Raw genomic sequence first — 25515 nt, 5'->3', positions numbered from 1 at the left:
TAGCAGCTTACAAAATACCTAGACCTACACTTTAAATTAAGTTACAATTACAATAAAACAAGACAATTTGGTTGGTAAAAAATTTGGCCCTGTCTAACACTTTAAGAGCAAGTTTGGCCTGGCCAGCCTCATAAGAGCTCATGAGAGGAAAAACCCTTGATTGCCGTCATCAAAATATTGAAGTACCTACACTACCTACCTACTACAATAACGATTCAAAGGCGTTGGTAAACACGAATATCAAAACAGTGGATGCTGACTTGAATCATCTTGATGAAGTATTCAATGAGCCGAAAGCTGATTAGAAAATTAATTTATGTGCTTCCATCTTAAGGCCCTGTGGGTTCAGGTTTCTCTCTCACTCTCGCTGAGCGTAAGGGTGAGCGAGACGGCTGTGTGTGCCCGGGGCCGCAGATATCATGTTTTTTTTTTGTGAGTTTTAATAAAACCAATGATCGTATTTTTAGCTTTAGTGCAATATTTTGCCCAGCAATCAGCATTGCCATCCAGCGCAGCGGGGCAATGCGGCTAGCCTTCTGGGCACCCTACTGAGCGACTATGACTTAGGCCAATTAATTTATTCATTGCATTTGATGTTTGTGTTTTTTTTTCTATCGCGACGATGAAGTTACTAGAGAAATGCCTCAAAATTGCTAATGATTTTTTTGACAACCGTATTGTGATCTAAAAAAGCTATGCTTTTTCAAAAACTTCGGTGGCTGAATCTACTACACCTTCCTAATAATGCGTTATCGGTTACGATTCTGCTCTTGTATCTACTGATGCAATAACTATAGAGATGTTAGCTACATACCCACGAATACCGGTTACATGGGCAATTACGGTATACTCGTAAGTCGTAAATTAAAATATATATTATTGGATATTTTTCAATTCATTTAATTTACTACGTTGTTATAATTTGCTTTTTTAGACAGAAAATACTTAATATAAACAAACCTATTTAGTGTGGAGATAATCATTTGCTTAATTTTATTTTGATTACATCGATTAAGTCGTCAATTAAAATATATATTATTGGATATTTTTCAATTCATTTAATTACTACGTTGTTATAATTTGCTTTTTTAGACAAAACATACTTAATATAAACAAACCTATTTAGTGTGGAGATAATCAATTGCTTAATTTTATTTTGATTACGCTCATTAGTCCGGCATTTTAGCTCAGAGTAGGCATTTTAGTCAAAGTATATTAATTATATGAAATATCATTTTATTATGAATTGGTAGCAGGTTATGCAGGTATAAGAAAAAAGATGTGGAAACAACTCACGGACGACCACTTGACGGTTGTTTTCCCTCATATTTATGTTCCCATTTTAAGTTTTTCAATGTTTTTAGAAAAAAACTGTTGAACTACAATAAAACTACCAAACAGCAATAAACACCACAAGCCCATTATAATTAAGGTGTACTTAGATTTAAATATTAGGTAGGTACACATGTAGCAAGTTAGCTATACTTACCTTACCTGACTAACAAAACAGCGAAAGTGTTTTTTTGTAATCCTGTAAACCCTTTGTTCGATCAACAGGGCTCTGAGATTTCAATAAAATCTTCAATAAGTAAAAGGGTAGCTCGGATACCTATACCCCCGTTACTTAGTACATTAAATTATTCGCAACCGTTGTCAATAACGGCGGGCGTTTCCTTCTTCCTTTACGTTTCCCAGGCCTAATGATATTGTGCGCATTATGCTTTCAGGGAAAAGGTAGGCACGTTTATTTCATCAGAAACTCCCTATTTAATGACAAATCGCCTAACAGATACCTACAATACAAAGGAGAATGGCCATGCAGTGGTTGCTCGAACAAGAATGATAACCGATATTTGTTAGGGTTCAATATATCATTTATATTCCGTTGTTCGATACAACAAGCAAATGACCGGGGTGGGTCATTATCGGGTTATTTTATCGTTTAGTTATTTCCTTTTGTAAGCTATACTTAAACCCTTTTGAATCTGCTAGTTATTCTTAGAGGTATAAGTTATATGAAAGTCTGTGCTTTAAAGGTATCTGAAAAATACTTTCCGTTTGTCATGTTTCTACTAGCCGTGGAAAATTATTAGAACCTAGAATTTCATTTCGCAATTCGTTCGCAGTTCGCTTTAGAAATGAGCGGAGCAAGCGGATTTTTTTCATAATTTAACTATCATTTAAAAGTCCACATCTATTGTACATAGGTATACCTATAATAGATATTTAATTTATGTTCGGTATTGCGAGTTAAATATCTCTTACTATCACGACTATTATTTATCTTTTGTAGTGACTTAAGGTGAGGTATGCCCGGGGAAAATTTTCAGATTTTGTCAAATTACCCCATTTCACACATAAGCACACTTCACGCACACTACCTCACTTTATTGGGACAGGTCATTGACCCAATCTGTTTTTTTTTAAGATTCATGTGAGAGCATTTTGAGTTTAGTGTTAACCACTGGCCTCTTTAGAGGAACAGGAACTTTGAAAGAAAGAAAGAGAAACAATACATTGTATCTTGTTTTCCTTGTCTGTAAATGTCAAACGTGACGTACTTAAATGTAAGTAATCTAATTCATTTGATTGTTGTTGAGTAGAGATACGCGTACTAAATAAACCGAATAAATACAGAAGTCATCAGATGTAAAATGTTATTTAGGTATTCTCTATTCTATACGGCTTTCGATAAGGCGCAAAATCAATTCAAAGACAATGTCAATGAACTAATAATTTACATAACGTTCTAATAGGTAATATTTGAAGAACAAAAGTTCTCTAACATAAATACTCAAGATCACAAAATAGTCATTTGTCAACACAGTTCATTGGCATACAGAAGTCACGTAGGAATGTTTTTAAAGTGACGCTAAGACGCTATATTAATACCAGCATAATGAAAATTAATTCCAATCAGTAAAAATGAGTCTTCAAACTTTTTTCATTTTAAGCGGGATTACAAGGAGCAAATCACTTAAATGATATTGTAATCGTATTGTTTTAAGATAGTTTACTGCGTTTTTCAACCATTATGCCCCGTAAATAACAACAAATCAAATTTAAAATGAGACTCGAGCTCCACGTGATGATAATTATTTACCCTATTTCTTTTAATACAAACTGTCTACTGGTATACTTTTTCGTATACGTACATGATTTAATTGTCAAGAGTAAGCTGTCTGACAGCTGTCATGTTATACAAGGTGTCCCAAGAAGTAGTGATATACTGAAGCTGGGAGGTAGAGGACCTAGAGGGCTATCTGAATCACCCCCATGTAATTTTTTTTTAATTTTTCACCTATCGCCGAGTACGATGAGATTTTTATTTATGGTGACGTGAATTATTGCGGTAGATGCTTGATTTTTTTTGTGTGCTAAGCTGATAGATAGGCTAATTCAGTATGGTAACATTTACTATCGTATCGTTAGATCTCTGAATGGAATTAAAAAAAAAAATAATGCCAAGAAAGATAAAATTACCCAGTATGTTTTATTTTTCTAAGCGCCCTTGAAGTTGTGAACATACTGGGTAATTTTATCTTTCTTGGCATTATTTTATTTACGATTATTTACGATAGTAAATATTACCATACTGAATTGGCCTATCTATCAGCGTAGCACACAAAAAAAAATCAAGCATCTACCGCAATAATTCACGTCACCATAAATAAAAATCTCATCGTACTCGGAGATAGGTGAAAAAAAAAAAAAAATCATAACTCCGAAAATACGAAAAATCGCGGAACATACATGGGGGTGATTCAGATAGCCCTCTAGGTCCTCTACCTCCCAGCTTCAGTATATCACTACTTCTTGGGACACCCTGTATAAAATCGCGATGCGTCCGCCTTCGTCCGAGGCCAGCGGCCATCTGAATCAAAGAAGTTGCGTGCACGGGACCGCCGATATCATGTCTTTGAATATATTTATTTAATGTTCAATTAAAAAAAAAGGAATCGTGGAGTTCCATCAAGTATAAAATTGCGCGTTATTAGAAGCAAATTTCATATCTTTATCTTTTGTGCCAAAATTGTTACGAATATTTCAAGTCCGTTTTAGACCTATGTTCGTGATTGTTTTCTATCGAGCGAAAGTCAAAAACTTAGGATTCGAATCGTGGAGTTCCCTAGAAAAAGGCCTCAAGATTGCGTATACAATTTATGGCAGCCGTATGGTGATCTAAAAAAGCGCTACGAATATTTTAAAACTCCATTTTCTGAACCCACTTCACCTTAAGCTCGTGTTCATTCTCACGGAGCGTGAACTATAACACGTTTTTAAAAGTTCCTTTTTAACAGTAATACACTGCAAAGTTTGTCTTAAGCTGCGAGCGGTAACTTACCTCTAGATAATAAGTTTTAGAGAGTTTTATGCGCTCGATGACCTTTGGTCTATAATTCTTCAATTGGTCGTTTTATTAATCACAATAGTACAAAATGACTCGTACTTATGTTTAACAAAATAGTAGCAGCCCGAATTTATATTCTATCAAAAAATGACCATTGCCTATTGTTTGTCACAGCTGCAAGTATCTCACACTTGTGATGACTCCAACGAACGGTGAGCTGGTTGAGCCGCCGGAGGTGGTGGTGCTGGATGGGGGCTTCTCGTCGCAGCTGTCGTGCCACGTGGGCCACGTCATCGACGGGGACCCGCTCTGGAGCGCCCGCTTCCTCCACACCAACCCCGAAGAAGTCGTTAACGCGCATTTGGACTTTTTGAGAGGTACGTAATGTCGAGTTCAATAATGGCAATCTTTAATTACTAAGTGGTGGAGTCAAAAAATTTAAACTTCTCCCAGCACTAAGTGATGAACAAAATAAAGCTTAAGTACGTAGGTACCATTAACGTAGGTACATGGTTTGTTCAAAAATGGACTCTTATTCACGTAATATTGAAAAAATATATAGTTAGGTACCTACTTAAAAGTAGCGAAGTCATTCACTAGTTATCATAAAATCTTTTGGAAGTTAAATGAATTTTCGATAATGATTGGACATGGACGATAACTGAAGTATACCTATTGAAGATTATAAATTTGTAAGTCACGTTTCAAAAACGGCTCTACCGATACAAGCAGTGGCACTAAATTCACTAAAAGATGAACTACCACGAGTAGATGAAATTGTCCTTAAAATCGAAATAATCAAATCCTGATGTACCTACTTTATACGCTTCTTATCTCCTCTATTACCTGTCTATTACGCCTATTACTAAAACTTTTCAAACTCTTTCGCGAGGCTGACATTTCAGTTTTAACACAATAAATCCACGTTAGCGGTGTTGGGAGGTCGCCGCGTACAAGCTTCGCGCCAAAAACACCGTTATGTATTAAGTTGTATGGAAATCTTATTAAGATGACTGCTTCAAAATTTTAGCCTGTAATACCCTGGTTTGCAACAAATAAATGATTATGATTATGCGTAGCGTACTTTTAAATAAAATAAATGGACTACTTATTTATTCTAATGTTTACGTTTGTCACAATTTAACTTTTTATATACTATGTTTATGTATTAATATGAAAATATTACCGTTAAAGTTATGGTTCCAATATTGTGCGTACAAACAAATAAATGAACGGCGTTCAACTTTTAGGCAAGGCCTAGTTTTTTCAAAGGCTGATTTTATATTCTTCGAGAAGAATGTTGATGTTTACTTTCATAGCTTACGTTAATCGTCTGCTTATATTTTTTTTTTATACCCAAAACATGGACGTAACTTTTACATACCTACATGCAATTTCGACAAAATTTATAATAAAATAAGTGCGGTGTACGTAATCAAACATGTCAAAAACAAAAAAAAAAACAAATGCGAGCAGAAGCATGCCAAACAACGATACAAGGATTACGCTGCCCGTATTTTTAACCGACGAAAAAAACGGAGGAGGTTCTCTTTTTTTTTATGTATGACCACGCATAACTTTTTACAGAGTAGTTCGATTTTGATAGGTAATTATTTATTTATTGGAAAGGGTGTACCCCGAAGTTGGTCCCATATAAATTTGGAAAAAAAAATCCAACCTTAAGGGTAGGAAAATAGGGGATGATTGATTTTTCACTCACCGATTGAAACTAAAAATGGATAAATAAAAACTTTTTACAAAAAAAATAAAACCGACTTCAAAAAGGATGAAATAAAATATTATCCTTTTTGAAGTCTATGCGTTACCAACTGATATGTTTGAAGTCGGTGCCAAGCCAAGTAGTAACAATACCGTCAAAAATAATCAGGTTTATGGCTATAAATCCCATTTTCGACTCGTATTGTTACTACTTGGCTTGGCACGCACTTCAAACATATCAGTTGGTAACGCATAGACTTCAAAAAGGATAATATTTTATTTCATCCTTTTTGAAGTCGGTTTTATTTTTTTTTGTAAAAAGTTTTTATAATACCGTGATTCTGTTTAATTAAACACCAACAAATAATTCCTGGCATTTCCTGTTTACTTTAAATGGCTTCCCTTTTCCGTAGCCAAGTTGGAGGTTTTAGTTGTAGTAGGTATAGTAGTTGTTACCGAAGATATCGGATCGACTGGCATGTTTCGTTTAAAAATGAAGTAGGTATGTAAACTCTTGTTTACGCTACATTCCAAGCTCGCAATCACTACAATAAATCTTCCTGACGTTATAGGTATTCCTTCTTTGTTTACACACATATCATACACCCTCTACATTAATCTCTGTACGATGTGTAGTCAGAATAAAATATTAAGTGAGTGTTTTTTATTCAGCAACAAATTTTACTAAGTTAAGCCAAAAACTTTCCTCTTTAGCCAAGTTTTAATAAAACTTGAAAATCCATGTTACAAACTCAATCTAGACAAAAACACGGGGGAACACGTATCAGAATGTCGATTGGGAACAAGAGACTTCAAAGTACAAAGGCCCAAATTGCAGAATACCTACGTAGGTAGTATTCGCACCGATCTCGTCAACCCCGATGACATCACGTATCAATACCTGAACGTGACACTGCCACGCACAACTAACCCCTTTGAACTGGAAAGTAATTGCGTTGTTCTACATTCCAAGGCAAAGTTTGAATGAATTTCTGCGCCGCACACAGCCCGCAAACAAGTAAGCTTTCACGTACATATGCGTGTTTTGACGAATTACATGTTAGGTCGCTTTTAGCTCGTCATTTCTTGTATCCAACAGCGAGAGTGCGACCTCGCGTCGTGTCATCGTCCTCTGAAAGCGCTTTTCTTCGCCACAAAACGGACCGTTTCTTTTCATAAGGAAAAGCTGAAAAGTGTCTCCATGCAAATAACTCCCCAGAGGGAGACAGCCTACTGCCTCGCTTTGCTGCCTGCTATAGTAGTGATCATTATGAAAATGACATGAAATGGGCCCTTATTTTGTGAAATTTAAAGATTTTTATGCCAGAATTTCATTTCAACATTGTATGTGGATGTATTTTTAATGTTTACCGACATAACTTCTCGACTTTTACGAGTCCTGTATTTTTCTAAGAATACCTAATTATACATTTAAAAGTATTAAGTTATGCGAAAAAAAGCGCAGTACTGTTATTTGGCTACGGCTTTCTTGTAGCTCACTTTGCGTTGTAATATCCAGCTGTTTCCAAATGATTATTATGATTGACGCTGGTTACAGTTGCCAAGATTTGCTGCTGTTTCTCCCACATTCGCTAACTGCCCCGCATTTGCATAGTGTAGAGTAGACAGGAGGGAAAAGGCAAGAGGCCAAACTTAACTATAAGTAGGTGCAACACAGCCCGCAGCCCAGCCGCGGCCGCGCACTGAGCCCGGCTACAGGCCGTAGCTGCCATTAATCACCTTGTCTGTCTAATACGTTTTCATTCGCAAGCCGTGCGCCGTCTTCTATTTACATAATTATTTTCTAGCAGGCATGAGTTCCTTTTGCCGATAAGTTCCTTATTGCTCAGCTACTGCGCCTCTTGAAGCGTTACTAAGTTTTAATAATATTAACTGTTTACGCCTTTTAGCCGCACCCTGCTCAGTGCTCACAGTTAATACTAACAGTCCGCACAAGTTTAATATTTATTGAGTTAGTTTACTAATATAAACTTATACGGTATGATTATTTTAGACAGGAGGCTTGTGTATTCGCACAAGATTAATATCGGGTTTCATTTGTTTTAATTAAGATATGGTAAGAACATTCATGATATATGGTATTTAAGTAAACTACCACTCAAGAGCAATGAAAATAGTTTAGGTACTTAATATGGTTATTTTCTTTCTAAGCGATCAGTTTTCATTTTTTAGTGTAGTTCTGAACCACATCGGGAATAAGGGGTGGGTAGGGGCTGAACTGTATCATTCGAGGCACCCACTTAGTCTGAGGTCAATAGGATTTGATCTCTGTCACATGAGACATGCGACATTTTCCAAATTGGGCCTTAGTAAATAATCTGAGAAAAAGAGAGAGGCATCAATCTTGTTGGCAGTTTTGAAGATGTGGCAAACAAAGTACTTAATGTTGTTGTACAAAGTAGTGCATGTAAGCTGTAATTTTTAAATTTACTAGCATAAAGGAGACTAAAAATAGTAATTAAAATATTATTTTGTTTAAAAGTAAAATTATATCAAAATTAAGCAATCAGTCATAGGACTCATAGGTATTATTATACTTAATCATACGTAAATTAATTTATTATTTAGTTTTCCATATGTAACTTTGACAAATAGACAAAACAATTTGTGTAATCGGTGCCGTCGAAAATTATGTTATCAGTATTATTTATTCATATTGCCACTTACTTGTACGCATCTTGCCGCTTATTCTTTATTTACAAGCTACCAACTTGAAATGATACTCCGACGACGTACGAAAAACGCAATAACTACCTATACATTTTTACTAAACCATCATAACATATGACACATCATTAACAGTTTTTTTTATACGCAATGACACCAAAAATGTCAATAGTAAGGATAGGCCCTTTTATATAATGCCGAGTGTACATGTGCATTTGCACAAATGAACTGGCCCATTTCGTTAGTGTTTGTACGAAGTAATATGTAGGTACTTAACTAGTCAATGGAAAAAACGGATGCTAATAGGCGAGTGCACAGGATGTTGAGCGGAAAAAACTCAAGATGATGATGATGATTTTTTTCAGCTGGAGCGGATCTGATAATCACAAACACGTACCAGGCGTCAATAGGCGGTTTCGTGGAGCATTTGGGCGTTAACGAGGAGCAGGCGTACGCGCTGATAGAGCGCGCCGTCGAGCTCGCCAAACGTGCCCGCACACTCTACCTCGAGGAATTCCAAAACTTCTTGCAAAATGGTAAGAACAACACTGTGGCCATCTAAGTGAGCATCTTGCTTCCTTAAACACGTACCACGTATAAGGTTAGGTTTCTTTTATCTCTATCAGTGCGCACATATTATGTCATCTGCTGCCTCATAGCGTACATGAAACTTTGTCTTTAGGCGCTTACTGATTGGCGCATTATGAGAACAAGTATTAGGGTAAATAGATATAGGACAAGGAAAAGAGCCAACGTAAAAATGGCATCCACAAATGAAAGAAATAATGTTTAAACTTGAAAAATACCTAAAGTAAACAAAGTAACAGCGCACAATTTCTAATTGTTTTATGAGTTGTAATTACCTACGAAGGAAAATACGGGGCTAGAAATGATTTATCATTCCCGACATTCCCGTGTCTGTCACAAAAACATGGCAATTAAATTACAAGAGTTTTACTCAAAACAAAGGTTTTATGAGACAAACTTCCATAAAGGACGGATGCAAGCATGCCTTAATTACAGTTTGCAGAGGGTCATGGGATTAGGGTATAGTGCCAAGTTTTCATGTATTCTACATTGAAGTATAATGTACTACGTACATAGAACAGACGGCACGAACAAAATCAAGGTAGCAAGCGCGGTAGTGCGGGGCGCGGGGAGGGCGGCTAACTAGACATACGATGTCACCGTCGCAGACGCGACACTTGTTTATATTCTGCCTAAATAATTAGGTTAAAATGTATCATCCACGTTCCCGGGAACGTGGATGATACATTTTTTAATATTAAGATTATCAAGTTATATGAATATTGTCTGTTTATTTTTAGTTTATAAAAATAAATGGTCAATTTTAATTAGGTAAGTGTAGTATTTATTACACTTACCTATGAGGTATGTACAGTCGCCATCAGATATATCGGAGCGGCCAGGGTGCTCACGAACATCTGAGCAGGCCTCTATTGTCATGGCGTTAGAGTGCACGTTCAGATATTTTTGAGCACCGTGGCCGCTCTGATACAACTGATGGCGACTGTACATATATTAACTGGTTCAGGGGGTCATGGAAATCTTTTTGCTTTTATAAAAAAAATTGCCGTATAGTTTTGTAGTAATATTATTTTTATTTAATTACCCTTAAACAATATAAGTTTTGTTAACTTTTGCCGCTTTGAGAAACGCCTTCCCGGACGGGTGGACGGACGGTAACCAGGTCTCTTCGCTGCGGTTGTTTTGGTCAAATTTTATCCATTTTTCCCTGTTTTGCGCCCCAGACGTGGAAAACTTGAATAAAATAAGACAAATTATCACTTTCAAAATTCAAGGATAGTTTTTCATAGTTTACCTTTTTTCATCCATTAACTGTCAGTTCTTTTCTAAATAATGTGTACAAATATTATATTCCGCTTTTAAAAGAAACATCACCTTTTACAGCAGATCTTGTCAGTAGAAAAAGGCGGCAAATTTGAAAAATGTAGGCGCGAAGGGATATCGTCCCATACAAAATTTGAATAACGCGCCTTTTTTTACTGACAAGATTTCCTTGACCAGCTACATCCACACAATGTACACAATGTCACGTCTCTTAATTTTTAGTCTATGACAAATGACGCAACATGGCGTCCACTAAACATTTTGTTCACATTAAGATTTAAAATGATTATAGAGTTACTTACCGATGGAAAGTTACTCCTTTGCACTTCGACGTATTGCTTGAATTATTAGTGCAATATCGCAGCACACACGAGAGCATATTTACCGAGTTTTTACACTGTTTCGTTTTAAAACAAATACGACTGCGTCGCTTTAGAATTCGCAAGCGACTGAGTGGCGTGCGGCCGGCCGGCCGCACTTGAACGGAACACAGTAGTGATGGGCGATGTCTCCTCTATACGTTAGTAATAATAGCTCAATGGTATTCTATTAGCTTACTGAATGATATTGAACTTTCGCCTTGGGTATCCAGTAATTATTATGACATCGGGATGCTTAACTCCTAGGTAGGGTCGACCGAGGCGATTCGGATCACTGGGGAAATCGGATCAAAATAAGCATTTTTGTCAAATTTTAAAAATCGCGGTCAGTTACGGTCAGCCAATCAGCGTCCCGGGTTAGATCTGTTCCCAACGCAAGCCACCACAGTTACTGCCATTGGATAAGGCTCACGCGTCAGCCCCGGTGACGGTTCCCGATGAGTCCCTCGTACAGGTGTATTGTGATTTTGACTCCGATGTAAAAAATGTGCAAATACATTCCGTGATAAAAGTGAACGCGAAAGGCTAAAGGTTAGTAATTGTTGTTACTTATTGTTAATCATGCATAGTGTTTCCTGGTTTGTTTTTGTTTTCTTTGTATTTAAAAGTATATTTCAGTTAAGCGAAAATAATTCAAACCTATGATATGGGGTTATTCGGATCATCTGATGGGGGGCGTTTAGGATCACATTGTAAAACCGTCCAAAAGGACGGTTTTGTTTAGCTTATTATATGTTTGCATGTTTAAGATGGTGCGTACGTATAAACCCCACCCACCCACCAGGGGGAATGGTCGGCAGAAAATATGACTACAGCTGCTGATAAGGTTCTAACGAAACAGCTACCCCTACGCCGAGCTGCTGAGTTGTGCAAAGTTCCGTTCAAGAGCTTGAAAAGGCGAGTCACAATGTCTCAAAGCGTAGCAAAAAGCCGTGGTGGACAACCAACGTTAAACCAAGACGCCGAGAAGTTATTTGCCGATCGACTATTGCAATTCTCATCCCGTAACAAACAACAAATTTTCTGATATGGAGTGAATCGGATATATGTAATGTTCAAGTTTTGGTATGCAAAACTTTAAATTTTTTGTTTATTTTCATTTAAGTTATTCGTTTTTGTTGCTAAAAGGCCATTAGCATGTTTTGGATTTATTGTTAAAACATATAGTAGCCTATATAGGAGTGATTTTATGTTACGTTTTATATGCGTGGTGTGATAAAAATTGAATTAGAAAGGAACAATAAAATTAATGCTCAAATGCAACATTAAAGACACCGATTATAGTAGATCTCAATTATTTGCCCCTCGTGATTCTTAATCATATGTTTAACGTTGTTAAATATTATTAATTTAGATTTTATGACAGAGTTTTTTTGATCCGATTTACCCCTAAAAATGGGGCGAATCGGATTTTCTTAGAGGTTTTGTATTTTATTTTTCATAAATCATATTTAAGTTTTATTGTATGTCTGAACCTTGGAGTCTGTTAATTAATAAATAATGTGTCCAACTGAATATTAATAAAAACAGTATCACCTTTAAAAATTGTATTTATTTACCGTCAAACACGAAATGACCCGATTCGCCTCGGTCTACCCTATGCGCAATCGGATATCACACATACTGAGCGCCTACCGCGAACCACGTTCGACGTGTTGCCTCTCTGTCGCACTTGTAAATTCGTACGTAAGTGTGACAGGGAGGTAACACGTCGAACGTGGTTCGCGGTAGGCCCTCACGTCGTCTCAGACGAACGTTCGCCTGAGTTCGGCCCGACATCGGAATAACAGCTCTTTGCGATGAAATAGAGCGAGCTGTTGACACTTATTGCGCTTTGTTAATGCTATGTCATGCCGTTAATGAGTACTTGTTGATGTAGATCACGTGCCGCTGGTAGTGGGGTCCGTCGGCCCTTACGGGGCCCATTTACACGACGGCTCCGAGTACGACGGCAGCTACGCGGACACAACATCAGTGGAGGTAAAAATAACCTAGCCCCGATATTGCTAGGCTATCAGGTCAACTATAATAGACGAACTTCACCGCAACAGTAGCTCATTAGTGCATCGCCATTTTCAGCTACTACTGCGTCATAGAATGCTTTTAGGGCGGCAGATATCGGAAAAAGCTTTCGAATAAATTAAATGTTAAATATGAAGCTCGCCGACTAAGTTGTAAACTCTAAATGAGTATTTTTATTGTAGTAGTTAAGTTACGAAGTAAAATTTCAGGATTCAACATGAATAATTATATTTATGAACAAGGTTCGCGCCTGTGTATTGGAGCGAGGCGCATTGTGAGAAGTCGCAAATCAACATCCTATTATAAAAGCTAAAATGCCACTCAGTCTGAATAGTACAAGTATGTAGTACTAAAGCTACGACAGGAATTCCTTTGTTCTGTGAATGGAGGCATATATGCGAGATACATCTGTAAGAAGCATACTCGTAGCATTATTTTTATCTGCGCAAAACTACTTTTTATTTCATACACATTTAGTATAATCTGGGACAAGCTTTATTGTCAACAAAAGTGGAGATTCTTGAGATCGTACCTACTGAACCCCCCTAGCCATGAATGCATAGCCTAATAAAGGTTGAAAGCGTCAGCTAAATCGTAAAGAGGGCCGTAAAGTTGCCGGCAAATTAAAATTTACATCGGCAATATGAAAAAGTCCCTCACCATTTCTCTCTTTTTTGAACCGGACCGGCGTTTGACTGGGGCGGACAGTTAATTAACGATAGGTACCAAGATAGAACAAATGAACATCAGTAACAAACTTTAATTGACCGAAGTGTAGCGAAGGTCTACGTTTTGACTCGGGCATTTTGCTTTTGTATGTCCAGATGTTCTCCTCTACAGGTCACAATTCTCAACCGATTCTTGTGAAATTTTGTGACCAGATTCTATGAGTAAATAAAATTTTTTAGTCGACCCCGTTTTTGGAAATTTTCAAAAATGGAGGAGTTGTGATATCTCGCGCTTAAACAAATAGTCGTATCGATATCATAAGAGTATTTTCTTTTTGAGACATATTTACATAGTAAATGGCAAAAAATCCAGAAAAACCGGCCAATTGCGAGTCGGACTCGCGCACGGAGGGTTCCGCACCATCAACAAAAAATAGAGCAAAACAAGCAAAAAACGGTCACCCATCCAAGTATTGACCCGGCCCGACGTTGCTTAACTTCGGTCAAAAATCATGTTTGTTGTATGGAAGCCCCACTTAAATCTTTATTTTATTCTGTTTTTAGTATTTGTTGTTATAGCGGCAACAGAAATACATCATCTGTGAAAATTTCAACTGTCTAGCTATCACGGTTCGTGAGATACAGCCTGGTGACAGACGGACGGACGGACAGCGGAGTCTTAGTAATAGGGTCCCGTTTTTACCCTTTGGGTACGGAACCCTAAAAATTGTATTGCTGGCTTAGGCGTTATTTAGATATTTAGTTTGTACTCGAGAATGAGTAGCCGAATTTCGTCAGCTTAGCTAAGAACTATCATGGCGCATTTTGTAAACAATCGCTTTTTTTGTTTGCACACAGAAAGTCTGGGTTCGATCCCCAGTAAGACATAACTTTTTGTATTTTTTTTTCACTTACACTTCGTATTTTTTTTTAATAAATTAAAATCTTTGTATTGTTGATTGATCAAACCGCTGTGTGGCGCTGTCATCGTGCATGGTCCCAATAAGCTATGCTCGCGAGGTCTACAGCTCACAGAGCCACTAGTTTATTTTTATATCCCATTAAAGTTTCGGGGATCCGACCAGTTACCATGCAACCATAACCAAACGTATCACAGAGAAAACAAAATTGACAGCATTTATTTTTTGACTGGGTGGACACAGTTTATCACTCTCGTTAATATATATATATGTATATATATATATATATATATATATATATATATGCAATTATAAGGGAAACGCCAGTTTTTAGGGTTCCGTAGACAAATGGCAAAAAACGGAACCCTTATAGATTCGTCATGTCTGTCTGTCTGTCCGTCTGTCTGTCCGTCCGTATGTCACAGCCACTTTTCTCCGAAACTATAAGAACTATACTGTTGAAACTTGGTAAGTAGATGTATTCTGTGAACCGCATTAAGATTTTCACACAAAAATAGAAAAAAAAAACAATAAATTTTTGGGGTTCCCCATACTTCGAACTGAAACTCAAAAATTTTTTTTTCATCAAACCCATACGTGTGGGGTATCTATGGATAGGTCTTCAAAAATGATATTGAGGTTTCTAATATCATTTTTTTTCTAAACTGAATAGTTTGCGCGAGAGACACTTCCAAAGTGGTAAAATGTGTGTCCCCCCCCCTGTAACTTCTAAAATAAGAGAATGATAAAACTAAAAAAAATATATGATGTACATTACCATGTAAACTTCCACCGAAAATTGGTTTGAACGAGATCTAGTAAGTAGTTTTTTTTTATACGTCATAAATCGCCTAAATACGGAACCCTTCATGGGCGAGTCCGACTCGCACTTGGCCGCTTTTTTAATGTATGTACATAGGTACTTTATGTTATTTTAACTAACACGCAGTGTCAAGCTGTAGTGCTGCTGCACCGAGTGCGACGGCTTATAATAGTTATAATTTATTAAATTAATAGAGCTTTTAGCTATCTACTACAGGGACTGCACTTAAAGCCTTTATGACAATAATCCATAAATATATTTGTATTTAACAGACAATGCGCGAATGGCACCGACCACGCATTCAGGCGCTCGTGGACGCAGGAGTCGATCTGCTTGCGCTTGAGACTATCCCGTGCCAAGAGGAGGCCGAGATGCTTTGCGAGCTGCTCCGAGAATACCCCCACATGAAAGCTTGGTTGGCCTTCAGTTGCAAGGTAGGTACCTTTTGTTTGCAAGTTACATGTTCGACATAAACGAAACTACGAGTAGGTACATATATTAGAATGAATAACCGTCAAAATGGAATGAATGGATAGACGTACATAATTATGTAGATGGAGCTAGTTACGGACGAAGGTACATATTAGCAAAATGCTCTTGCTACACAACACAAGTAAAGCTGGATTGGAAAACTAGTTACCAATATTGATTTTAATAATCAGAGTGCCTAGCCAACATGCCAGCCGTTTCCGCTCCGTAGCGAACGAAACGCCAATCTGTCTGTCACACTATTATGGATGAGTGATAGACAGAGATGACTGTGCTACGCTACAGAGCGATAACGACTGGCATGTTGGCTAGGCACCCAGTTTTTTGTTCACATGTTACTTTGTTTGACAATGAACAAAACTTTTGTTAGACAGGATTCACTCGATTTAATTGCGTATAGCTTTCTTACTGATCCAACTTTAGTATGTTTACGAGTACCTTTAAAATTCAGTTCACGATTTATCCGTTTGTCATTTCATTTTCAACGGTTCGTCAAATTATTTTTAAGTGCTGCTTTTCTCGACTATTTCGGGAAGGCACGAATGGACCTCTGTTTACTGTACCTTTTATATAAATTCTTATTCGGGTGAATTTTATCTCTTAAACCACTTGTAGGTATTTATTATTCCTATATGATAATACACTTCCTTGTACTCATTATCAATTCGTTTCAAAAGTACACTAATTATTGTTAAGCACGTTTTATTTGACACAAAACAAAGGATATATAGTTTTATGTCAAATAAAATAAAGCTAAAACCGTATGCAAACACAACACAAAATAAGTAACCTACCCTACCTAATATCCTGAACAGCTTACCCAAACAAGTAGTAGAAACTTTAGAAAAACATCCTGATAAAGTAAAGAGTACACTTAAGAAAGCACTGATTAACATGAATTAATGTAAGATATAACTAGTATTAACATGTAAGCACTAACTAACTGTAACAAAACAATATAAGTTTACATATAATTAAGGCTAAGCTTAGTTTAAATAATCTCCAAATATAGAGATTGTAACTGAGATTGTACAACTAACCTGTTGTTTGAAAATAAACAGTTTTTTTTAAGTAAACCTAGTTGAACTAAATGATAAACTTAAATCGCAAAAGTTATAGCGAGATAAAGTACGTTCTTGTGAAGAGAGAGTTTAACAAAATAAACGTTAGTTAGCAGGTTGTAATCATACTTAAATTATTGCTAAAGATATCGATTTTGATGAGATTTTTTGTTTTTGGTGGGATTAATATTATTGAAAAAACTTGATTATAAAAAAACTGGTAGACCTGCAGCGTTATTTAGAAAGAAAATGCATATTAACCGTTTTCTTGGCAATGTGTAGGTACATACAAGATATAAAATTTTACACCCTCCATTTGCATTTTTTTTCTTTGAAAAATTTTTGCCCTTGCAGGCGTTTTGTAGGCGCAAGCGAGGCTAGTCATGATTTTTTTATTTGTCAAAAAAAGGATAAAAAAACATTCCAGCATTTCTAGTTTGAACGGCCACAACTTTGCATCAAAATTTGGCAATTGACTCGAGAAAGTTGTCAACCTGCTTTATTTGAAACGCTATCGCAGCTTTGGCCTAGTTTAAATCTTGCTCGCTTCGGTTGTTGTTTTGTGACAGATTTCAAGACAAGCTATTAAAACGGCAGGCGATTGGAAATTCTGCGAACAATTGAATATATTTTATTAAAAAAATAAAACGTTTTACACCTAAAAAACTCTGCCCTTACCTTTAATACTTACTACCCTACTACCTATCAATCCATATGGTTCCCCCTTAGATCAATGACATCTTAAATGCTTAGATGATAGAGCTAACGAAGCCAATTTATTTTACATGGTCCATTTTTTCCACCCTGTATCTATAATATGTATGTGTCTAGTACCGCCATTAATTATTCTTATTAACTTACAGGATAACCAAAGCATAGCTCATGGCGAAAGTTTCCAAAAAGTGGCAAAGAAATGTTGGGAAACGAACCCTGATCAGCTGGTGGCCGTGGGAGTGAACTGCTGCGCGCCGTCCTACGTGAAAAATCTCCTGAAAGGTTTCAACGACGACCGACCACACGCGCCGATTCCACTTATCGTTTACCCCAATTCAGGCGAAAAATACAACCCCGAAATCGGGTAAGATTTCGCAGTTTGATAAAACTAACTATTACTCTCGGTCTCAGACATCGGCCATTTGACCTTATACGAGCAAAGTGTACGGATAGGACCTATTGTTAAAATTCCATTGACCTTTATCTTCCGTAATAAGCGTTATCTTAAGTTTTTTTTTTGGTTTTTACTTAAGATTTTTTTTCCATTTCTACCGCAATGTTTAAATCGTACCTACCTAATGTTATGCAAATACCGTAATGTGTGAGCCTTTTCGCGTTGTCAGCTCTGTAGCCATACGGTTTATTTTATTTCTATTTGCCTTTGTCGATAGGTTCACGGATTGAAAGCCCTCGCTACAAAAGTACCCCTATCACGAATAACCTAACAGTTGTGGGGGACATGCTCTATTTCACGTGATGCGTTATCGTATAAATCTCACATTATTTATAGCTTAAAATTACATTTATTTTCATGGCGCTCTACATTCTTACAGTCATATTATTTTACATATGTAATAAAATAATTACTCCTGAATCAATTTTTTTTATCTTCAAACTGCTATCAGATCAGGTACTCTTTCTAATTCTGGATATCCGTATAATAGCACACTCAATGAAGAAATATCAAGTATATATGTAGGTATAGCAATTTAGAAGTAATAAGTAGATAAGAGAGACTGGCTTTAAAAATCTAAATCTATCCATTATAAAAGCAACTAGACTAGGTACTCCTTATCAACTGAGCGAACGTCTTAATAGTGATAGATCACGTTTCAAGCTGACTGGGAACCTATTCCATTCAAGTGCTCAACACTTAGGTATTAAGTTTGTGGTCTACGTGCGTGGTTAGGGTTCTCCAGGTTTACATCCTAACGCTCATAGCCGGTTAAACTATAATATGCGCGGTAGTGTCCTTACATAGTTTGTCCCTAATGATAAAATCTTGTTATACTTAACTGTCAAAAATTTAGTACTAATATGAACTGTCTAAACATGTTGGATAATGTTAGCACTTTATTCCCGTAGCTGGATCGACCGCGACAAATGCGAAGCCGTGGAAGTGTTCATCCAAGACTGGCTGGACCTCGGCGCGCGATACGTCGGCGGCTGCTGCCGCACGTACGCGGCAGACGTCACCCGCATCCGCAACCAGGTCGGCAAGTGGCGCGAGCGATACCGCTTCCAGAACTTTCAGCCGGAGACCGCCAGCGAACACGTCTCCTAAATACCGACATTACGCTTCTTTATGGCCCTAGCCGAACAAGACAAATGATCGAATTTATTAATGTTCCGAGCCTTTGAGTTACCTAATTAGCTTCCTGGCCTATTTAAATGGCCGTAAGTTTTATAAGTGTGTTAATGTTAAAATCTTTAGAAATATTGATCAATACTGTTCGTTGTTGTACGTTTAAATACCGTAGAAAGGAGATAAATACTTTGATTCGTGGGGTAATAATTATCAAGAATTTTGAAGTTTTAAGATGTCGATTCTTGAACGTGACCTTAAAGATCTATTGATTTAGTTGACAACCTTGACAGAAGAAAACTCATCGAATTTAAACTGTTGTGAGACATACTAACATTGAATAATTTTACGGTACTTAAACCTAATAATCAATTCCATATATATACTTTTTTTTTTAAATTGATGATCAATATATGTTAATCCATGAATGAAAGTAGTCTACGGTATTATCTATTTTCAGTCGGAAATGAGCAACAATGTATAATATAAATACAAATAAACGTATTTTTGAGAAATGCGGAAACCAAATCTGTCTGTATGTGTATTATTGTCTCTTTTGTTTAGCGGTTATTCCTTGCGTTGCATCAGAAGTGAAGAGCATAACAAAATGATAGTGTACATTGTAATAGTATTTTATGCAACCGTTGTTTAAGAGGGATCAAAAAAGGCGAGTGGCGTGGGTAACAATTTGAGGCGAAGCCGAAAATTGTTAATAAAGACGCCACGAGTATTTTTTGACTCGGTTAAACAACGTTGCATACAATACTTTCTACGGCCAAGCACTTACTTTGAAATGCAATGAAATAATAATAAAAATGGATGATGACGATTGTTTCATGCCCTAATGTGATAGGTTGTTCAGTGCGTAGGATTCTTAAGGGGAACGAATATTTTATTATTTTTGCGCTACGAGGCACGGTTTAGGATTTAGGAGATACAGCCCTATAAATATTTTTCTTGCTTTATTTTTCTTTTTTTGTGTTTTTTAAATATTACTTAGGGGTTCCTTAAAGGGGAACGAAAGTTTGATTATTTTTGCGCTACGACGTACGTCACGTACGGTTTAGAAGATACAGCATTGTAAGTTTTTTTTAATATTAATTAGGGGTTTCTTACAGAGGAATTAACATTTTATTATTTTTGCGCTACGACGCACGGTTTAGGAGATACAACCCATAAATATTTTTCTTTATTTTTTTTTGTTTTTCGTGTTTTTCAAATATTACTTAGGTGTTTCAAAGGGGAACGAAAATTTGATTATTTTTGCGCTACGGCGCACGGTTTGGGAGATACAGCATTATAAAGTATTTTTTTGTTTTTTTTATTTCTTTTTTGTGTTTTTTTTTTAATATTAATTAGGGGTTTCTTACAGAGGAATGAACATTTTATTATTTTTGCGCTACGACGCACGGTTTAGGAGATACAACCCATAAACATTTTTCTTTCTTTTTATTAATTTTCTTTTTGTTTTTCGTGTTTTTTTAATATTACTTACGGGTTTCAAAGGGGAACGAAAATTTGATTATTTTTAAGCTACGACGCACGGTTTAGGAGATACAGCCCTATAAAGATGAAAAAAAAATCGTACCATTAACCAAAACATGTCTATGGTTCACTCATCTGTCAGAAATGACAATTAAAATTAGGTTGGCAACAATGTATTCCATACAATATTTTTTAAGTGGTGATTACACGAAGTATCGTAAAAGTGCCAAAAAGATACTGCGTGTATGCACAAATACTTTTTTGGGGAATAGACTAAAGACTTGTCTTGACAACTATAAGATAGGGGTTTAAAGGTGTGTGCACGACCCTTTAAATTACAAATAAAAGTACGGGAGTAGAAAAAAATTATTATACTTGGTGCGACCATGTCCGAGATTAGATTTTTTTGAAGATTACAGTTGAAATAAAAAAAATCCTTTCTCCGTTATATGTATTGTGGTCCGTAGCGCTACGCCGTAGCCTGTAGCATATTAAATTCCATGGTAGGCATGGTATTGTGAAGAAACCTCCATGCAACTGTCCCTGTCTCCAACCCGCATTGTGCCAGCCCAAACCCTCTCGCGCATGAGGCGAGGCCTTTGCCCAGCAGTGGGACGTATATAGGATCAATTATTATTATTTATTATGTAATTACCTGCAAATATTTTTATCCTAAAATTGGTTTTATCTACGTGATTGTGTACTTACCTACCTTGTGATCTAAATGGTCGCATAAATAGTACAGTTTTCAGATTTTTTAGTTTTAACGTAAAAATAAAAGCGGCCAAGTGCGAGTCGGACTCGCCCATGAAGGGTTCCGTATTTAGGGGATTTATGACGTATTAAAAAAAAACTACTTACTAGATCTCGTTCAAACCAATTTTCGGTGGAAGTTTGTACATGGTAATGTACATCATATATTTTTTTTAGTTTTATCATTCTCTTATTTTAGAAGTTACAGGGGGGGGGGGGGGCACACATTTTACCACTTTGGAAGTGTCTCTCGCGCAAACTATTCAGTTTAGAAAAAAAAATATATTAGAAACCTCAATATCATTTTTGAAGACCTATCCAATATACCCCACAAGTATGGGTTTGATGAAAAAAATTTTTTTGAGTTTAATTGCTAGCTTAGCTTTCAATATGATCCTTAAACGGCAATTAAATAATTAATTATTTGTAGTATGTGAGACAAAAATGTTCATTAATTATGTTTAATTTGCGGCTGACAGTGACCCACCCAACCCAAGTATCGTATCGTATCGAAATTTCGGTATTATTGAAATTAGGAAGCCACAAAAAATACAAAACATAATATTGGCACCGAATATTGCGGTCAAATAATGCCACTGATTGCTTAATGGAACGTGCCCTTAACGCGATTACAACACAACAGTAAACAACAAGAAATCTCTGAATTAATTAATTTACGATCGATTTTAACGCTCACGATAAATCAAAATGAAAATGAACGTCACCCACTACAGCTATTAATTAGCAAGGAACCGTTAAACGGAAGCTTATTGGAGATCATCGTGGTATTCTGTAGATTTAATCAAAATTAAATTAGGCCTTTTTAAAGCCTCACTCGTTAAGCAGTTACGAGGGGTATTCAAAATATTCTCGGTATGAGAATGAAAACAAACAAGTACGAAAAGTTTGATATTTTTATTTTTCAATATACTCCCCCCCTATGTTCATACACTTAAAAGATCGATCAATTATTTTTTTTAATCCCTCGTAAAAATATTTTTTATCTTTCGTGTAAAAATGCTCCTCCACTGCCGCCTTCAATGCTTCATCGTCAGAAAATTTATTTCCACGCAGATCCTTTTTAAGATTGGGGAGCAAAAAGAAGTCGCTGGGGGCTAAGTCCGGACTATACGGTGGGTGAGTAACAGTTTTAAACCCACGTTCAACAATAGCTGCCTTGGCAATATGAGCAGTATGGACGGGGGCGTTGTCATGCAGAAGCAGAATACCTTTGGTTAACTTTCCTCGCCTCTTTTCTTTAATTACATCCTTTAATTGACGTAGAATGTTAGCGTAGTACTGTCCTGTGATATTTACACCTTTTTCTTTATAATCGATTAGTAATACTCCTTCACAATCCCAAAATATCGTGGCCATGACCTTGCCAGCTGAAGGGATGACCTTCAATTTCTTGGGATGAGCTGAACCCTTAATGTGCCACTGCATGGACTCTTGTTTACTCTCTGGGTCATAATGATGAACCCAGGTTTCATCTCCAGTAACTATTCTTTGCAGCACCTCATCAGGATTTTCACGGCACAGGTCAATAAAATCGGAACAACAAGCTACACGCATGTCTTTTTGAAGCCGAGTCAGCATTCGCGGAACCCATCTTGCACTTACTTTTGACATATTAAGATGGTCATGTATAATATCATGTACGGTACCAATAGAGAGATTGGTTACTTGTGCTATAGATTTTACCTTCACTCGACCATCTTCCAATATAAGTTTTTCCACTTTATCAATATTTTCTTGTGAAGTAGCTACTACAGGCCGGCCAGGTCTAGGGTCATCTTCAATACTCTCCCTTCCGCGTTTAAACTCGCTTGACCACTTTTGAATGGTAGATAAAGAAGGAGCAGACTCACGGTAAACACAATCCATTTCCTCTTTTATGGTTTTTTGATTTTTACCCTGTTTTGTCAAGAATTTTATCACGCATCGATGTTCTAATTTAGTTAACATTGTCAATTCGCACAGGATGTTCATGTTTGTTCAGCAATTGCAGAAAAACAAAAGACTATCTCGGTTCGAATTATACTTTTTTTTAATGTCAATGAATAAACCTTAGCGGCCAGTAACGAAAGAAATTTTAGAAGAGGTCGTAAGATATCAATACCGAGAATATTTTGAACGCCCCTCGTAAGCACCCAGCTAAAGACCATTTTGGCTGTTTTATTAAATTTAATTTATCCAACATCCGCTTTAATAAAAACGAAGACGGCGTGCCGGTGTTATGCAAATGTGAAATTAGCGCGGATTCCAGAAACTTCGATACTAAATATACCTATTACCTAGTATTAGACAGGCTGCTCTAATCCAGCCAATTACAAAAGGTAACATCAACAACAATCAACTACCTATATTTATCTGGTTAACTCCGAATGATATTGAAGTATATCAACGCTTCGGATGTTGGTAGTGAAATCTGATTAGTATCCCTTAAGGCAGATGCGAGTGCTATAGTTCGTTTTTTTAGCATTAGAAATAAGGTAAACAATCTTGATTTCTTTTAATTTTTTTTTAAACTCTAGTTATATATGTAAGAAATCCACAACGCAGGCTTCGTCCGGTGGCCACAAATGCAAATCAGCAACATGCTTCGTCCCAAACACAACAAGGATGATATCCGCAACAGGCTTCGTCATTCTAAAATCTAAGTTCAATCAATCTTTGGGTAATATGGCTCCATCGATACTGTCGATGATTTCGCCAACGTCAAAGTGGATCCCACGTGGGATCGAATTAATATTATTTGTAATAAAATTCAGCCAGTGTACGGTATAAAAGTATAAAATTATGGCCTCTAGGGCTCTAGCCAGCCACGGTTAGAGGTAGAAATACCAAAATAAATGCTCTAGAGCACGACGTTGTTCGGTAGTCTGGTTCTCAGTTCTTGTAAGGCGATAGCTAGACTTTACAAGAAAAAATCTAAGTTAAACAATATAACCGTCACGAATCGTACCTGGCTCAAATGTCCCCATTACTGTCTTTTCATTGTTGTCTTTTAATTGAAAAACACATTTTAAAAATAAGTTACGGAAAATATGTAACAATTATGAATCTAGTACGATCATTTATATTCTTCTGCTTTCATAAGTAATAGTTTTTGATTTTTAAAAAGCGTTTTTCAATTAAATGACATGTCAAGATCGCTTATCTTCTTGCATGTTCTTTCTAATGCTAAAAAAACGAACTATAGTGGGTAATAATGTACATGTATAAACTCAGACGGTCGCATTCAACACCTTCGCAACTAGTTTACAAACAAATTAACCATCATATAACCTATACATATAATCTCATACAGTATATTAATTTTATGCGTAAATCTTGCACAAATAGCTACACCTATTTCACCATGCGAAAAACTACATTCGAAAATATTCGGAATCGTTCCACCTTTCAGCATAAATTTGCATCATTCTCTTTTAGGTAAGTACCTATAATACTACCTATTTTGTGATGTGAAATTCTTAAAGGTCCTTAGTAGAGCAGGTATATCCATATTCGTTTTTTGGCTGGCGGCATAACTGGCACAGGTAAGCCAGCGATCTATTATAGCATGGCTATTGTATGTTCTTCCTGTCTATCGAGGTACCTATTTGGAAGCGGGCCTCGGTATCCATTTACATGGTCTATTCATAAATTGGTCTGTACTCGTATAGGAGCTCATCCCTAGTACGATTTAATCCTGTACCACCGTTATACGTTATAGTTCAGGGTTATAAGGTAGGTACCTACTGGTCCGCCTTCAAAGCAGCTTGGCATAACATAGTGAAATACTTAAACTATATGAGGAGTGTCTTTTCAAAAGGGTTTATTTTTTTCTTAGCGGTACTTCTAGAGAGAACCTTGCTCAAGAAAACTTAAGGTCCAATTTAGAAATAGATTCCCAGAAAAAATAAACCCTTTTGAAAAGACACTCCTCATATGTATATACGAGTATGTAGAACGGATATCTAGCCTATAGCATTTGATT

General features: G+C 36.6%; 1 protein-coding gene and 1 long non-coding RNA gene across 2 annotated transcripts in view; both read left to right on the top strand.

The window, feature by feature from the left end:
- Nucleotides 1-25515, top strand: part of LOC134648015 (uncharacterized) — a 200760-nt gene that overhangs the window by 58780 nt on the left and 116465 nt on the right. The gene's annotated exons all lie outside the window — the stretch shown is intronic.
- LOC134647948 (homocysteine S-methyltransferase-like) lies at nucleotides 4538-19482 on the top strand. Its single transcript, XM_063502335.1, has 6 exons — nucleotides 4538-4728; nucleotides 9124-9294; nucleotides 12890-12990; nucleotides 15716-15877; nucleotides 17857-18071; nucleotides 19073-19482. Exons 1-6 carry the CDS (start codon nucleotides 4548-4550, stop codon nucleotides 19269-19271), a joined length of 1029 nt encoding a protein of 342 aa, XP_063358405.1. The 5' UTR covers nucleotides 4538-4547; the 3' UTR covers nucleotides 19272-19482.

This window comes from Cydia amplana, chromosome 5 (genome assembly GCF_948474715.1).
Source record: "Cydia amplana chromosome 5, ilCydAmpl1.1, whole genome shotgun sequence".
NCBI classification, from domain to species: Eukaryota; Metazoa; Arthropoda; class Insecta; order Lepidoptera; family Tortricidae; genus Cydia; species Cydia amplana.
Note: the sequence above shows the minus strand (reverse complement) of the source record. Positions and strands in the feature narration are given on the sequence as shown.

What these genes read in the sequence shown, in the direction of transcription:
- LOC134647948 (XM_063502335.1), top strand. Translation starts at nt 4,548, where the DNA reads ATGACTCCAACGAACGGTGAGCTGGTTGAGCCGCCGGAGGTGGTGGTG. An exon ending in GCATTTGGACTTTTTGAGAG is followed by an intron (nt 4,729 to 9,123) that starts GTACGTAATGTC and finishes GATTTTTTTCAG; the next exon opens with CTGGAGCGGATCTGATAATC. An exon ending in CGGACACAACATCAGTGGAG is followed by an intron (nt 12,991 to 15,715) that starts GTAAAAATAACC and finishes TGTATTTAACAG; the next exon opens with ACAATGCGCGAATGGCACCG.